We start from the raw sequence: 17206 nt of genomic DNA, 5'->3' as shown, positions 1-17206 counted from the left end.
AACTACCGAACCTTCTGTACAGAGAGGCTACATGAATGGAGAAAACTTTGTTAATGATTGACGGGCTAATTGAGCGAGACATAGTCTTCATCAGCAAAACACCGGTGGTACATTCTGAACGAGCATTTCCAAACTAATGATGGTGTGTTTTCTTCCCCCTCTGTCACAGAAAGTCCATCTACATACCAGAGACATGACTCAGTCGGCAACGAATAGAGATTAGAGAGACAGTCAGCTAGATAGATAGATAGATAGATAGATAGATAGATAGATAGATAGATAGATAGATAGATAGATAGATAGATAGATAGATAGATAGATAGATAGTGCAGAAGGGGGACAAATGAAGGAAACTTCAGTGTGTGAGAAGACTTGAGACTGTTGAAGGAGTTGAGATGACGACAGAGGAACCTGAACCGATCCAGCTCTGCCAGAAATAACCTCCACAGGTTCATGATGGGATTGAGCCAAGTCTCTAATGTCACTCCAGACATGAGTATGGTGGTGGCAGAGGTGGCAAAAAGTCACGCCAACACCTCTGGCACATTGCCCACCTCGTCCCTCACTCAGTCATCCTGCAGTATCGACGAATCCTACAAGTACGTCTTCCTGCCCGTCTGCTACTCGCTCACCTTCATCTTCAGCCTCACCCTCAACTCTGTGGTACTGCTGCGCTCCTGTCGCCACCATGGCGGCTGCTGCGGTGTTGGTGGCAGTGGGCGACGCTGGAACACCTCGCTGATCTACATGATGAACCTGGCCACCACCGACCTGATGTACGGTCTGTCGTTGCCCTTCCTGGTGGCGAGCTACATGCTGAGAGACCATTGGGTGTTCGGAGACTTCATGTGCCGCCTTGTCCGCTTCCTCTTCTACTTCAACCTCTACTGCTCCATCTTCTTCCTCACCTGCATCTCTGTGCACAGGTAGGATGCTCTGGAAAGACATATAATCTATGGAAAATACTATTTCAATCAGCACTTTGGTCTTGATTTACCTGGTAACAACCTATGCAACAACTGACGATGGCTCACAAATAAATCACTTTGTTTTAAAGGGTCCACTGTCCTACATTTGTGCACTTTGGACATTTATCCATGTGAATATACTGAATGACAAATAATTCTATAAATCCTTTCAATCTGAGAGTCTATTAATGTTGTCCAGTGTTTTGATTAACAAACAGATTCAAGTGATGAATTATAAAATAAACTGCTTGTTCGTCCACAGGTACCTGGGTATCTGCCACCCGATGAGGACCATCACTCTGGAGAGCAAGCGGGTGGTGAAGGGGACCTGTGCGTTGGTGTGGGTGGTGGTCTTCATCCTAACCTGCCCTATCTTTAGGTTTGCACAGACGGGTTATGTCCGGCGAGGGGGTGGCGGGGTTGTTGGGTCTGAAGGTGTGAGGGACGGCACGAACTGGACTGGATTTGAGGGGGAGGACGGGGAGGGGTACATGAATTGCTGGGATGATGCCATCGATAACGAGTTTGCTGACTACGTCCCATATGGCATTGTCCTCCATCTGTTGGGTTTCTTTGTGCCATTTGTTATCATCGCCTGGTGCTACTCACAGGTGGTCAGGACGATATTTCAGACCCTGCGCTCCCCTCCTAGTTCCATAGAGGGTGGCGAGGATGGTCCGGTGGGAGACGGAGCACCAGAAGGAGTTAGAGAGCGAGCGAGAACCTCTGTCTCCATATCCGGCTCGCAGTACTCGCACTATATCAGGCGACGGCGGAAATCCATCAAAACCATTGTAACTATCACGCTGCTGTTCGCTCTCTGCTTCCTGCCTTTCCACGTGACCCGGACCGTGTTTCTGCTCATGCGGCAGGGGCACCTCGGCGGCTGCAATGCCATGAAGACCGTCTCCATCTGCTATAAGGTCACGCGGCCGCTGGCCTCCTGCAACGCCTGGCTCAACGCCCTCCTCTACTTCCTGACAGGGGATAAGGGTGCCCCCTGCTGCTGGCAGGTAGAGCCCACCATCCGCAGAGACCGCCAGACTGGCTCCCTCTGGTGGCCACTGAAGATCCTGAGGAAGGACGCAGTTGGAGATGATGACCAAGAGGCAGCCGAGAAGATTGACAGGAAAGTCCACATGGAGAACGAGTCCAAGTCTTCGAGGGTCATCTTCTGAGGAAGCTTCAGTGCCGGTTTCTTTATAACAGACTTAAATAGAGCGAGATGCACCTGGAAAAAATCCAGTACCAGTAATGTCGGGTTTTGTTTGATTTTTTTTTCAATACCAATACAACGTAAATTCTAAAACTATCGGATCAAAGAAAAGTGACCAACATTTTGAATCTGAGCGGACATTCAAGGCCAGATTTGTGTACTTGACGTTTTGATCGGTACTGAAAAAAGAATTGAAGACTCAGAACTACTGTTTAGATGTTTGACCTGAGTGAAGTAAGAAATAAACATTAATCTCACAGACTGTAGATGTGTCCTGGAGGCGCTCTGTCCTCTCAGCTTCCACTCCCAATGTGTAAAACAGTAACATGTCCTGAATTAGAAAAGTGTGAAGCCTGATAGTTAATTAACCTCCTGCCCTCATGTTCCTAAATTACTAATTAATGCAGGTTTTTTGTTCTTTTTAATTTAGTAATTTGTACCCTTAAATTACTCCGCTTATGTCATCTGAAACTTCTTTTGTCCCTTTAACACTCACATTATGGACCAATTAGATTTAACCGTTGAAATTAATTTTGATCTTGGCTCAACAGATAAATATATTTCTGGTTTTAGCTCTTAAAGACACAAACCGTGTCACAAATCCAGAATACATAATAATACTAAACTAATACTAGGCAGGTTTCCACTGTGTTCACTTAGGAACAAACTAAAGACTAAGTTTAAAGTGACCAAGTAACAGAATACTGTAAGTAGCTGGAAAAATTCAAAGTGTGTTTGTTGGTGAAAAAAGCTCCACAAAGATCCATGAAAACTTCAATTTGCTGTGACATTTCAAAGTTTGAAGTTGCACGTATCGTATCATTTCCTGTTAGTATACAATGGTAAATATATATTTGATTAATAATTTTAATCACTGATCAAGCAAAAATGCCAAATATTTTACTGGTTGCTGCTTCACAAATGTGATGATTTGCTGCTTCTTTTTGTCACATTTGACTGTAAACTGAATTTCTTCAGACTGTTGATCTTGTAAAACTAGTAACTGAATGCATCACATCGAGCTGTAGAAGATTATAATAGTTTAATATAATAGACAGTTTTTACTGTTATCTGACATTTCATTGACAAACAATTCATTCAAGAAAATCTGCAGATTAACCAATAAAGAAAATAATACTTACTGTACAGTAACATAATGTAATGAATTAGTGTGTATTATCCATTTAGGACAAGTTGAATATTGACACATTTTTTTCAAATACTTTTTTTGACCATATGCTTAATCTTTTAGTGTATAAAATGCCAAAAACTAGTGATAATGTTTCAAGAGTCCAATGTGACGGCTTCAATATGTCTGAAATATTCATTTGATATAAAACTGAAAAAAGCAGCAAATATTCCCTTTTCAGAGACTGTGACAGGTGAGTGATTAACTCAATAAATTATTGCTAAAATGATAAAAAAAAATTTCAGCTCTAGTCTTCTTTGATCTGTTTCTGTGCTCCTGATCACAGGCGGTCACAAGTTATTATTTTGAGGGTTTATTTCCGCCTGATGGATCTGTAGCAAAAACCAGTTTAACTCACTTGTTACATTCAGGGGTTTAAACCCATTTTGAATAAATCTTTCAGGCAAGATATGTGAAAACATTAGAGCTGCAGCAATTAATTGATTAGCTAATTGATCCAAAATTATTCAGCAACTATTTTCATAATTGTTGACATTTGTCATAACTAACTTAATTTAATATTTTGGGGGTTTTGATTGTTGGTCGGGCAAAATAAGACATTTGATGACTTTACGTTGGGCTTTATAGGCATTTTTAACAGCTCTGTGATATTAAATGGACCAAATAATAAAACAATTATTGAAAGAATAATCAGTTGTGAAAATAACTGTTAGCTGCCATTAGCTAGAAACTAGAGCCGACCTTTGACCCTGTGATGTAAAATGTGACCCTGTTCTGCTGAGGATCAACAGTTGCTGACTTTGTTGTTTTTATGTCACTGATCAGTCCTGGAACATGTAATCAATGTTATTCTTTAAACAGGTGGATCTCCTCTTTTAAATGTCCTTTTAAACACTGTAAGGCAACATGTTACTGACCTGCGCTGGTGTCTGAATGTATTAAGAGCAGCAATGCATGATGGACGCTCCTGCTTCATGTGATGTTGTTGTTGTTTTCTGAGCTCAGGTCGGTCTGTGATCAGACTTCTTTATTCTGTATTTTGATGTTTTGTGGCGCAATATCTGGATTAAAGTCTGATGTTGACATCAGCTCTGTGTCTCAGACCTCGTTCATGGTTAACTGGAGGATCCGTTCGGTCCAAGCGGAGGTCTGAGGAATCATTAGCCAACTGAACACTCATCTCCGTTTGTCTGGAGACACATCCGCTGATTCTCTGACACTGCAGATCAGACTGTTTATTCACAGGAGGAGGGAGAAGTACTCTGATCCTTTACTGCAGTAAAAGTACTGCAGTATTATGAGCGATGTAGTATGCAGTATTACAGTAAAAGTACTGCAGTATTATGAGCGATGTAGTATGCAGTATTACAGTAAAAGTACTGCAGTATTATGAGTGATGTAGTATGCAGTATTACAGTAAAGTACTGCAGTATTATGAGTGATGTAGTATGCAGTATTACAGTAAAGTACTGCAGTATTATAGTGATGTAGTATGCAGTATTACAGTAAAGTACTGCAGTATTATAGTGATGTAGTATGCAGTATTACAGTAAAGTAGTGGTTTGGTCCTCTGACTGATATATTATTATTATGACATCATTAGATTATTAATAGTGAAGCATCAGTGTTAGAGCAGCATGTTACTGTTGTAGCTGCTGGAGGTGGAGCTAGTTTACACTACTTTATATACAGTTAGCTAGTTTAGTCCAGTGGTTCCCAACCTAGGGGTGGGGCCCCTCCAAAGGGTCAGCAGGTAAATGTGAGGGGTGGTGAGAAAAATCACTATTTGGTGGAGCTGTTAACAACTAATGGACATCTGAAATGTGAGCCGACTACATTAGTCAATTACCAGGCTAACATATAGCTGACAAACAACCAGTCACACCTACAGGCAATTTTAGAGTGACCAATTAACCTAACCTGCATGTCTGTGGGAGGCACAAGGAGAACATGAGAACTCCACACAGCAGTGCTCTGATCAGTCGAACGTTTTCCTGAGGACTTCAGGAGGAAAGTGATCAGGACGTCTCATTGGAGACCAAGAACAGATTTATAGGTTTAAAGTACAAAGACTGAAGCTGGATTTTCACTGGATCCCTCTGTAGAAATGTTAATAGTGTTTTCCTCACAGTAACTGTTTCCACTCTTTTATTCAGTGTGTGATACAGAGAGACGATGCTGAGCAGAGACTTTCAATCAACGGCAGAAGTTACATGATCACAATGAGCAGATAGTGTTTATATCCAAATGCAATGATTATAGTCAGAACTTTAGAAAAATATTCCATCTCAGAAAAAGTACATAAAAGGTCTGGATGGAAACACACCTAATGAGTTTATTCAACTTCCACTTCTTCAAGTCTTTACTTCTAAACAAGCTTCAACCATTGATGTATAAAGAGAGTTTCCTGCTTCCTGTAAAGCAAATCCCTGAAAGAACTTGTGTTGTTCTCTATAGGGACAATGCACCGGTAGAGCATGCTAATTAGAGCTAACTCCAATGGGGAATGAAACAATTAAATCGTGTTGCTTTTCTAGACTTTTCCAACACGATCAGACCAAAGGGATCAAATTCTAAGTCATTTCTCAGTGGAAACGTCTCCACCATTTTACAGACGCTCCGTTTCTCATGATTGAGTGCAGGAAAAATGTTTTTTGGTCCCAAGAAGTTGTAGTTTCATAGTTTGGCCAGTTTGTCAGCAGCAGCCATCCCAGACAAGCTGATCATTCACTGTTTGGTCAGTGTGAGGCAGCTGGAGGAGGTAGAGCAGATTGTCTACAAGTTACAAGGTCTGCAGATTGATCGCGATGTCGAACCCCAAACTTCTCCTGCTGGTCAGGAGCGTCGTTGTCCACTGCATCGGATCAAAGCACTACATGATGTTTCTTCCTGTTTAAGGGGAGTTTTTCCTTTCCGTTGTCGTCAACTGTTGCTCATGGAGGAATGTTGGGTTTCTTTAAATTAAATTGAAGAGTTTGGTCTAGACTTGCTCTATGTGTAAAGTGATTTGATGCTATATAAATAAAGATTGATTGATTTCAAAGTGAATCACAGTGTTGCAGGATGGAAATCACCATCAGTCTGTAAACCTTCTATCAGTCGATCAGCTCCCACTGGGTGTCACTGATCAGTCTGTAGTTGTTGCTGCGGTAGTTTTCAGGGTGAATCCGTCGCTGTTGCCAAACCTCCTCGTACAGGCTGCGTACGACCGGCCGCAGCGGGGGGAAGCCGGCGGAGCGAGCCAGCGCCTCGCAGTACTCCCACTGATCCTTGTCCATTATCAGCAGGTGGCGCTGCAGGACTCCTCGCGACGCCTTTTCCCGCAGCCCTCGCAGGGCTTCGTCCTCCATCTGAGCCCGAGGTGGTAACGTGACCGAGCCGTCCAACACGGCCAGAGAGAACTGGACCTGCAGAGACCAGGCAGGGTTATAAACCTCTGAGACCTCATCAGTCTGACCTTTTACAGTGTTTGAACATCTGCGGCTCACCTGGCAGTCGAAGTTGGGGAAGGGGCAGATTATTTTACAGATGCCGATGAAGAAGAGCGAGGGGAAGGCGGGGGGCATGATGAAGCGGTACAGAGGAGACACCACCTGGTCATGGATCTCCAGACCCAGCTGAGCCGCGTCCAGGAACGGGTACCTGAAGTTGTATCCGGTGCAGAACAGCAGAACGTCAGCCGCTCCCACTGAGCCGTCCTGCAACACAGCGACCAATCAGAACTTTAGATTAGAAGAGCAGGAGGAGGGTTGAACAGACTGTCGGTTCACATGTAGGAAACCACGTGTTACATGTTACTGACATGTTGGACTGTATTTCTACAGAAGCACGTTGCATTCAGCAGGAGGCCTTATCTCATAATTATGACCTAATCATCTGATAATTACAATATTTCTATTGTTATGAGAGAAGATGGAGACATGATTTAATTCACTTTATTTCTTCCTTGATTTGTGACACTGTGAGATGTCACTGAATAATGTGGACTGTGTTAATAGTTCAATCAGACAGTAATCTGAACATCTCACAGGCCAAGTCAATGTAAAAAGGGTTAGTGTGGAAGTATATGAGGGGCAGAAGACGGCTATGGGACACTGATGACGAACTGGACACTATGAAAGCTGCTCAGTGGCTCTAGAAGCCAAAAAACCCACTGATGCAGCTACAGAGCATGCTCAGTAGAGACTTCCACTGACTGAGACAGCTAACTGGAATGAGAATAAAGATTCAATAATGCAGCTTTTTTCTAGATTTTTGAAATGTGATCAGACCAAACGCATCAAATTCTGATTATTTTGTGAAAACTAAATTTAACTGTTGATTTACAGACGTCTCTTTCATGGTGTAAGTCTACAGGAAAAGTATTTTTGGCTCAGTAGCATCATGTGATGATGTGGGGGGGGGGTTACTAGATTGATGCATGTCGTTGCTGGATAATTTATGTGGAACAATTTGACACAAAGAATAAAAATTAAAATTACTATCAGTTAATCAACACTTCAAAACCTCCACAGGACATGGGATAGTTTTATTAGATTTGCGAACCAATTAGACTGATCTAATAAATATCCAACAGATTCGTTTCACCCTCACATACTGTGGCTGACGACAATTGAAGTAAAGTGTAGCTGGACACCCTTCAACCCCCCTATTTGTTTTGTTTTGTGTTTTTTTTTCTCTTGTTTATTTGTGTGGATGACTTCTTTTCTGCTTTTTTTGTAGGTTTATTTATTGATTCTCATTTTTGCTAAATTCACATTTTTCTTATATTTCAACTTTTTCTTATATTACAGCACATTTTATCTCTATTTGCTTTTACTATGGATGCTTTTGATCAAATTCACCATTGTGCTTTGTTAATTTGATGTTGATGTGCATTCAAGGAAAATAAAAAAAAACCTTGAAACAAAGTAAATCTACACTGTGTATCTAAAGTCACTCCATTGTTCCAGCAGCTGCTATGAGACGATCTACTTCAGTAAATCCTCTAAACTAATATGGAAGCATTTGGTTAAAACTATCAAAAGAATGAAACACAGTTATCTCGTAATTAGGAGACTAAGCCTCCAATCTGTTTTTGTCTTCGGCTCCTGCAACAAGCCTCCGTATCTTTTCACTACAGAAAAACAAAGCAGGTTGAACATCAGTGAAGATTCGTGCTGCTACCTGAAAGCGAATCCTGCCGTCATCCTCCACCGACTCCACCGGACTGGACTGCTGGATCCCGGCAGGAAGAGGGAAGGTGAGACGAGGACGACCGTGACTCAGTGTCACCTAAAAACACGATCACTTTCTGTTATTAAGAACACACATTTAGAGGGAAACATTCCTCTATTGTTTCAGGTGAAGTGAGGACATGTTTATTACCTGTGCACCAACTTTAGCCAGCTCTATGGAGATGTCCAGTCCTGAAGCTTTGGCTCCCAGAACCACGACGGACTGACCTGAGAACGGCTCTGCATACCTGTATGAATGACTGTGGAGCACCTGTCCTACAAGAGACCAGAGACATCAGTGTGTCCAGTACAGAGCTGCAGACATTCATCTATTAACTGCCAGAGAATAATGATTTATTACAGTTCAAACCCCCAAAATATTCATGTTTTTCTTGCTGTAATGATTCCTCCTGTTCATACTGACCATTAGAAGATCCCTTCATAATGTTTACAATGGAAGTGATGGAGGACTAAACCCACAGTCCTCCTTCTGTGTAAACATGGATTTAAAAGTTTATCTGAAGCTAATATGAAGCTTCAGTCGTCTGAATGAGTCAAATCAAGTCTTCTATGTTTCAACGTTACAGTGTTTTTAGTACCAAAGTCTTTTTGTTACTATACTTCCACCACAGCTCAACAGGGAAACACTAAGAGGGAATCTGATGTTAAAAAGACTGTAAATGTGTCAGATATCACTTGAATGACTAACTCACACTGATGAAGCTCAATAGAAGCTGATCAGAAGGAGCGCTTCCGCAGGTCCTTCTTTCCAACTGCAGTCAGACCGCACAATGCTGCACTATAGTTGTACTTTAGGGTCCTTTTTTTAGTTTTTAATTTTTATTGTTGTATATTTATGTTATAATTGCACTTTAAGGTCCTTTCACTTAGTTTATAATTGTATTGTTGTGTGTATATATATATGTGTTATAATTGCATATGTTATAATTGCATTTTAGGGTCATTTAAAAAAAGTTTTTATTTAGTTTATAATTTTTATTGTAAACTTTATATATATATACATGTGTGTGTGTGTTATAATTGCACTTTAAGGTCCTTTTACTTAGTTTATAATTGTATTGTTGTGTATATATATATATATATATATATATATATATATATATATATATTATATATGTTATAATTGCATTTTAGGGTCATTTAAAGAAAAAGTTTTTACTTAGTTTATAATTTTTATTGTTGTATATATTTGTTTTTGTTTGTTTGTTGCTTTTCTATATCACTATTTTTTGAGCTGCTGTAGCAATTAATTTCCCCACTGTGGGATCAATAAATGTCTCTTTATCTTTATATATATATTTAAAAAATGTACATATGAACTGTGAGTGTACCTTTAAAGTTGTTCATCCCTGGTATGTCTGGGATGTGAGGGTCAGAGTAATGCCTGGAAGACAAACAGGAAACAAACACATTTAAACCGTGAAGATGAAGCTCTTCAGTGACACCTGGTGGCAGAAGGAGGGAACTGCGTCTCACCCCGAACACACGAAGACCGAGTCGAACGTCTCCGTCTTCTGACAACCTGACGAATCCGATGACGTCACTTCCCATGTCGTTCTCTCCTCCTCGCGACCTGTTGTCACGGCAACCGGCTTCACGCTTTCCACCGCGGTGTTAAACTGAAACACGAAGAGTTCATTTCATTATTATTTGGACCATGAAATATCAGAAAATACCTTCATATAATTCATTAAATCTCAAAGTTGTTGCCTGTTAATCTGCCTCAGGTTTTCACTGATACCAGATTAAACTCTGTCCTCTATATTATTTCCTTCATTCTGTTTTTACTGATTAATCTGAAATAATTACAGGTTTTTTTTCTTGCTAATTGTAAATTATTGTAGAATTATTAATTATTTGTATTTAGTGTCATTCTGTTAACGTTGTGTCCATTGATGCACAGCTGAGTATATGGAAGTAAAAGTGTGCACGTATAAATACAACCTGTACATATTTTTATCTATTTATTTGGATTCTTATTAACAATTACACAACAGCTACTCTTCCATAATATTAAATATTATAAAGAAGAAAAAAAGGGGGGAAAAAAATAAAAAAAGTATAAGTTACAAATATATGAAGAGGATAACAAAGAATACATTCTAAAAAATGAAAGAAAGATAAAGAAAAAATTGAAAAGGATTTTAAAAAGATTAAATATTTAAACAATAAGGATAACAAAGAATAAATGGATAAAAAGAAGAAAAAAGAAAAAAAATCAAGATTAAAAAGGAAATTTAAAAAACCTCCTAAAGGATAAATTAGAAATATATATACAAAGAGAATAACAAAGAATGATTTAAAACAAATTAAAAGATTAAAGATCAGAAAAGGAAAGGTTTTTAAAAAAAATAGAAAAGTCACAAATATATATAAAGATGTTAACAAAGAATACATAATATAAGTAAAAAGAAAAAGAAAGAAAAAATAAAAATAAAAACAAGGAAAAATACTTTAAAATTTTATAATGTTCAAATAAATAACCCTAAAGACATGTGACGTCGGCGGTCAGTCAGCTGATCGGCGGCGGGTCGACTCACCCGGACGTTAGCTCGGATGTCGTGACTCTCGCAGTAACTCTGCAGGTATCTCTGCACTTCCTGGTGAGGCAGGAAGCTGCTCAGCTGAGGCTCGAACGGGAAGTCTGGAAACATCATCACCTCTTTGGGAAGGTTGGTCCTGAGGAGAGTCAGCTGATTCAATAAACTATCTAATGAACTAATATGTAGTTAGAGGATAGTTACGGATATGTTTGGAAACTTCTGACACAAAACATGAACGAACCAATCAGAAGCTGTTTGATTCATGCAGGAGAACAACAGTAGACAAGATAAACTGAATCAGCCCTAAATTTAATAAAGTATCACGATGCTAGACGCTGCTTTCAGGAAATGTTTAGTTAATAAAAACATTTTAAAAAGAAAAGTAAGAAACACATGAGGCGTTCACTGACCCTGGAACAAAGAGAACTGACTCTGAAATGTGTTCTTAAGTCTTAAAAAGTTGAAAAATATCAACTTTACCTTCATAAAGGACCAGTAAAAGATGAAGTAGAGACACAGAATATAAATACAGAGCTGGAGATGTGTAAAGTCTAACATACCTGAGGTTTCTGTACATGCTGCTGTGAATCGGCCGTCCGTTGTCATAGGAACCGACTCGCTCCTCGTAGCACCAGGTGCCGCCGACGTCGTCGCTCTGCTCGAACACGACGGGAGGAGCGAAGATGTGAGGACGAGACAGGATGTGTCTGGCTGCACAGAGTCCTGCTGCTCCTGCACCCACTACTGCTACCCTCTGCAACGCCATCCTCACCCTGAGAGCGGGGGAGAGAAAAGGAGAGAGGGAGAGAGAGAGACAGAGAGAGAGAGAGGGAGAGACAGAGAGAGAGAGACAGAGAAAGAGAGAGGGAGGGAGAGGGTGAGAGAGAGAGAGAGAGAGAGAGAGAGAGAGAGAGGGAGAGGGAGAGAGAGAGAGGGAGAGAGGGAGAGGGAGAGGGAGAGAGGGAGAGGGTGAGAGAGAGAGAGAGAGAGATAGAGAGAGGGAGAGGGAGAAAGAGAGGGAGAGAGAGAGAGAGAGAGAGAGAGAGAGAGGGAGAGGGAGAGAGAGAGTGGGAGAGAGAGAAAAGGAGAGAAAGAGAGAGAGAGAGGGGGGAGAGAGAGAGAGAGAGAGAGGGAGACAGAGAGAGAGAGAGAGAGAGAGAGAGAGAGAGAGAGAGAGGGGGGAGAGAGAGAGAGAGAGCGAGCGAGAGAGAGACAGAGAGAGAGAGAGAGAGAGAGAGAGAGAGAGAGAGAGAGAGAGAGAGAGAGAGAGAGAGAGAGAGAGAGAGATTCTCAAATGAATGATACACAGACCAAAGATTCAGCCACTACAGTGGACATATACTCCTCCCGTATACTACTACAGTATACGGGAGGAGTATATGTCCACTGTGGTGGCTGAATTGTAACTACACCATCAAAATCCATCATCATACATATTCTAAGAAAACAGCTTTTGAATAGTTTCCACTGTAGTGACACTATGCATGAAAGGGTTCATTTAAGCATTATTCAGTTATTCAGCAAATGATACTGAATGAATCTTGTCCCCAAATAAAAATAAGGCACACATAAGTGACATTTTCTAGTTTGTGTTTGTGTCTAAGCAGCTAAAGACTCCAGTAATATATTACTCACAGCAGCATCTCTCTAAACCTTTCAGAAAGCGGTGTCCTTCAAGGGTGTGTGAAAATATGCGCACCCAAAATGACATAAACAAGTATGTGTGTGTGTGTGTGTGTGTGTGTGTGTGTGTGTGTGTCTGTGAGAGAGAGAGAGAGAGCGATGTGTTGATTAACTGAAATTGTGGTTATTAATATGTTTCATTTGCAAAGTGAAATGTAATTCATCCTCCTAATGTCAGTAACATTATTAATTTTTCTTTCTTATTATTTTTATTGAATGTTTTCGGCCTGAAAACTGAAATAAATGCAGAAAAGAAGATTTGAGTTTTCCACTGTGTCTTCTTCTTTAAAGTTTTGGAAGAAGAAACCAAATAACAACATAAATCACCTGTTCAGTCACAGTCTGATCTGCTTCATTATGTTCATATTAATTAGTTTCAGCCTTAATAAACATTCATTTATCTGAACTGTGTAGAGTTTATGTCTGTGCAGACTTTGACCAGCTGAGAGAAAAGAGAAGGAAACATTTAATCTGCATGTTTCTGTTCAATTATTAACTTTACAGAGTTGTTTAATCATTGGTGGAACAAGTATTTAGATCCTTTACTACAAAGTACAAATACTGCAACGTAGAAATACTCCATTACAGTAAAAGTACTGCAGTATTATGAGTGATGTAGTATGCAGTATTACAGTAAAAGTACTGCAGTATTATGAGCGATGTAGTATGCAGTATTACAGTAAAAGTACTGCAGTATTATAGTGATGTAGTATGCAGTATTACAGTAAAAGTACTGCAGTATTATAGTGATGTAGTATGCAGTATTACAGTAAAAGTACTGCAGTATTATGAGTGATGTAGTATGCAGTATTACAGTAAAAGTACTGCAGTATTATAGTGATGTAGTATGCAGTATTACAGTAAAAGTACTGCAGTATTATAGTGGTGTAGTATGCAGTATTACAGTAAAAGTACTGCAGTATTATGAGTGATGTAGTATGCAGTATTACAGTAAAAGTACTGCAGTATTATAGTGATGTAGTATGCAGTATTACAGTAAAAGTACTGCAGTATTATGAGTGATGTAGTATGCAGTATTACAGTAAAAGTACTGCAGTATTATAGTGGTGTAGTATGCAGTATTACAGTAAAAGTACTGCAGTATTATGAGTGATGTAGTATGCAGTATTACAGTAAAAGTACTGCAGTATTATAGTGATGTAGTATGCAGTATTACAGTAAAGTACTGCAGTATTATAGTGATGTAGTATGCAGTATTACAGTAAAAGTACTGCAGTATTATGAGTGATGTAGTATGCAGTATTACAGTAAAGTACTGCAGTATTATAGTGATGTAGTATGCAGTATTACAGTAAAGTACTGCAGTATTATAGTGATGTAGTATGCAGTATTACAGTAAAGTAGTGGTTTGGTCCTCTGACTGATATATTATTATTATGACATCATTAGATTATTAATAGTGAAGCATCAGTGTTAGAGCAGCATGTTACTGTTGTAGCTGCTGGAGGTGGAGCTAGTTTACACTACTTTATATACAGTTAGCTAGTTTAGTCCAGTGGTTCCCAACCTAGGGGTGGGGCCCCTCCAAAGGGTCAGCAGGTAAATGTGAGGGGACTTCCTGTTAGAGCTTTGTCTGCTTTCTGTGACCAACAAACAATCACAGGATCCTACATGAACCCTCACACACTCAGTGTTTGAGTGGCTCCCATCAGGCTGCAGAACAAAGGAGGAGCCACCTTTGTCCCCACAGCAGTAAAGCTCCTGAACTCTGACCCCTCCCCGTCCCAACATCATTGCCCCTCAACTGACTGAATTCTGTTTGTCCTTTTTTAATGATGCTGCTCTTCATGCCTTTTAAATTGCCCCTCAGGGACAAATAAAGTGTTTTGAATTTGAACTGAAAACTAAGTTCTGATACACAAATGTGTTTTCAGTTTTTGGACTTTTTCTCTAATCTTTGATTTCTGCTGAAATATTGGATCATTTGAACATTTATTGAAATTAAAGCATGTGAGAAGTACTTTACTGTACTACAGTAAAGTACTAGTACCTCAAACTGTACTACAGTAAAGTACTAGTACCTCAAACTGTACTACAGTACTTGGGTAAATGTACTTTATCTAATCATGTTAAACAGATTAAATCAGCAGGTTTGGACTTTAACTGTTTCAGACTCTTTGTTGATTAAAAGTTAAACTTTGGTTGACTGTAGTTTGAGAACTGCGCATGCTCAGAGAGAGCGACCACTCACTTTGTTGCCGTGGCTAACTTAGCTGCTCTTCTTTTTAACCTTAAAATAAACACTTTTAAACTGAATACTCTGATAAATTATAATAATTATTAATAATCAATAAGTGAAGTGTTACCGTGGTGACTGTCAGTCTTTATCCGTCCCGCTGTTCGACTGTTTGCGGAGTAAAACATTAACATCACACGAACCACCGAGCAGCCGTTGTGTCGGAGGACCAGTCTCAGTGTAACACCTGCGCGTTACGTCACAGAGACAGAGGTGTTACGGAGAGAAACGTTCACGGACGTAATAAACACTTCCGATCCCGAGCCTTCACAATAAAAGCGATATCGCATTTAAATTAGTTAAATATCAAATTTAAAGTCGCAAAAAAAAACTTCTGTTTGTTTGTCAAATAAACTCTTAAAGACTAAATACTTTATACTAACACTTATTATCATATATGATCTATTATCTGATATGACTGAAAATAAAAAATTATACTGGAATTAGTATTATTACTATGACTATGATTTTCAGAATAAAATTATGTAGGACTAAATATGACAACACAAATAAATAAATGCAGAATTAATAAAGTATTAAAATACATTATACACACAGAAATGCTGAATTAATACACTTTAATACAGATATTTAAGTAACTAAATAAAAGGTTGAAATTATTACAGAAACAAGAAGATAATAATTAAATCAAGATAATCATTGATATGAATTAATCTGTCAAATTTTGTCTCATAGTACATTGCGTAAAAAAAGAAGCAAAAGGGAATGTTTGCTAAATATCCAAATATGAAACACATTATTTTAAATAGTAATGATTAAATATGCGAATAATTAACTGTTGATATAAATCATGAGGATATTTAAGGTTTGTTTTTTTACACACAAATCAAAGGGAATCTCAACATTTCTTATTTCAAATACTTTATTAAAAAAAAGAAAAGTGAAAGCAGAATTGGGCCACAGGGAAAAATACACCTTGAAAATGTTTTTTTCTATAAAGTTGAACTAATTTTAGACTCTAACAGAAGTGATAAGGATCATATGTCATCGTTCATTCACATTTAGTTAATAACCAAAAACATCTGAGCAACAACTGAAACATGTTAATACTCTGTGAGCTCTGATCCAGGACTGTATAATAAATATAATCTGAACATTTCAGTCAAAGATCTGCTGTAAAGAAAACAATATCACACAGAAATGAATGAAAATATGAATTTATTAAATGGCAGAAAATCTTGTTAGTGACCTGAAAGCTGTGAGAATAAATATGATTATTGTCATCAGAAGAGTGTTTTACAGCAGAAGTCTGTCTTTACTGCACACTGTTTATCTGACTTTATCATGGAGACAACGTTTCTACATCAGATTAAATCCTGTTTTTTTGTCACCAACAAGATTTCCAACCATCTAGTGAATCTTTATTTTCACTGTTTCAGCTTTTATGAGCAGAATGTTTGACGGAGAAGCTCGAAGATAATCGTACAGTCCTGGATGGAGCCGCAGCAAACTCTCACTGCTGCTTATTAAAGATGAACTACTGAGATCTTTCGTGCGTCTCCAGGTGTTTGAAGCATGATGTGTCTCTGGAGGAGGCTGATGATGTCACTGATGATGTCACTGATGATGTCACCTGAGTCAGTGTCGAGTTTGCAAAGTAAAACAAAAGGAGTGTGAGTGTTTATTCATCTGCAGCTCCTCTTCATCAGTCTGACTGTTATTAGACGGTGAATCATCAGAGCAGCCACTCTTTAACTTTCCCTCATGTTCGTATACGTCGTCATCATCATCATCATCATCATCACTTGGCGGTGGCGTTGCCGTGCGGCGGCGGCTGCTGCTGCGGCTGCTGCTGCTCGGCGAGCGCCTGCTGCAGCCGGGTGCGTTTCCTGGAGTAATGCTGCCAGTGGAGCAGCTGCTGCTCGTCTATGAACTTGGCGCATTGAGCGTTGACCAGCTCCTTCCTGAAGTGTTCGTACTGCAGCAGCTCCAGCATGTGAAGGCAGTGAGGATACCTGCAGAGAGACACACACACACACACACACACACACACACACACACACACACACACACACACACACACACACACACACACACAGATATAAAAACATGTCTGGAAACTTTCTGCAGCAACTTTCCTTACATTCAGTAACTCTGTAAACTGCACAGAGATCAGCATGTGTTGGTCTGG

The 17206-nt window shown here is 39.5% G+C and overlaps 3 protein-coding genes across 4 annotated transcripts in view; 1 reads left to right on the top strand and 2 right to left on the bottom strand.

Annotated features, from left to right (window-relative positions):
* The first annotated feature begins 456 nt into the window (after window positions 1-456).
* On the top strand, window positions 457-2146 carry LOC133994440 (P2Y purinoceptor 3). The gene is made up of 2 exons (XM_062433693.1): window positions 457-926; window positions 1231-2146. The coding sequence occupies exons 1-2, from the start codon at window positions 457-459 to the stop codon at window positions 2144-2146; spliced, it is 1386 nt and encodes a 461-aa protein (XP_062289677.1).
* A 3325-nt stretch (window positions 2147-5471) lies between these two features.
* Window positions 5472-15246, bottom strand: LOC133994108 (uncharacterized). Of its 2 annotated transcripts, XM_062433304.1 has the most exons (10): window positions 15125-15246; window positions 11675-11887; window positions 11112-11250; window positions 10048-10190; window positions 9903-9955; window positions 8702-8826; window positions 8501-8608; window positions 6823-7032; window positions 6424-6741; window positions 5472-6288 (listed from the first exon to the last, which is right to left on the bottom strand). In XM_062433304.1, the coding sequence occupies exons 2-9, from the start codon at window positions 11878-11880 to the stop codon at window positions 6430-6432; spliced, it is 1296 nt and encodes a 431-aa protein (XP_062289288.1). In that variant the 5' UTR covers window positions 11881-11887; window positions 15125-15246; the 3' UTR covers window positions 5472-6288; window positions 6424-6429. The 2 variants fall into 2 exon arrangements, with proteins under 2 accessions (XP_062289288.1, XP_062289287.1); XM_062433303.1 differs by having other exon boundaries at window positions 5472-6741.
* A 501-nt stretch (window positions 15247-15747) lies between these two features.
* The window catches only part of med31 (mediator complex subunit 31), a 4454-nt gene continuing 2995 nt past the window's right edge, over window positions 15748-17206 (bottom strand). Inside the window, exon 4 of the mRNA XM_062433270.1 lies at window positions 15748-17030. Coding sequence (XP_062289254.1) covers window positions 16817-17030 — 214 coding nt within the window. The 3' untranslated portion in view covers window positions 15748-16816. The remainder of the gene's footprint in view (window positions 17031-17206) is intronic.

The sequence above is a fragment of the Scomber scombrus genome, chromosome 14, assembly GCF_963691925.1.
Source record: "Scomber scombrus chromosome 14, fScoSco1.1, whole genome shotgun sequence".
Taxonomy (NCBI): Eukaryota; Metazoa; Chordata; class Actinopteri; order Scombriformes; family Scombridae; genus Scomber; species Scomber scombrus.
This window is presented reverse-complemented; position numbering and strand designations above follow the sequence as displayed.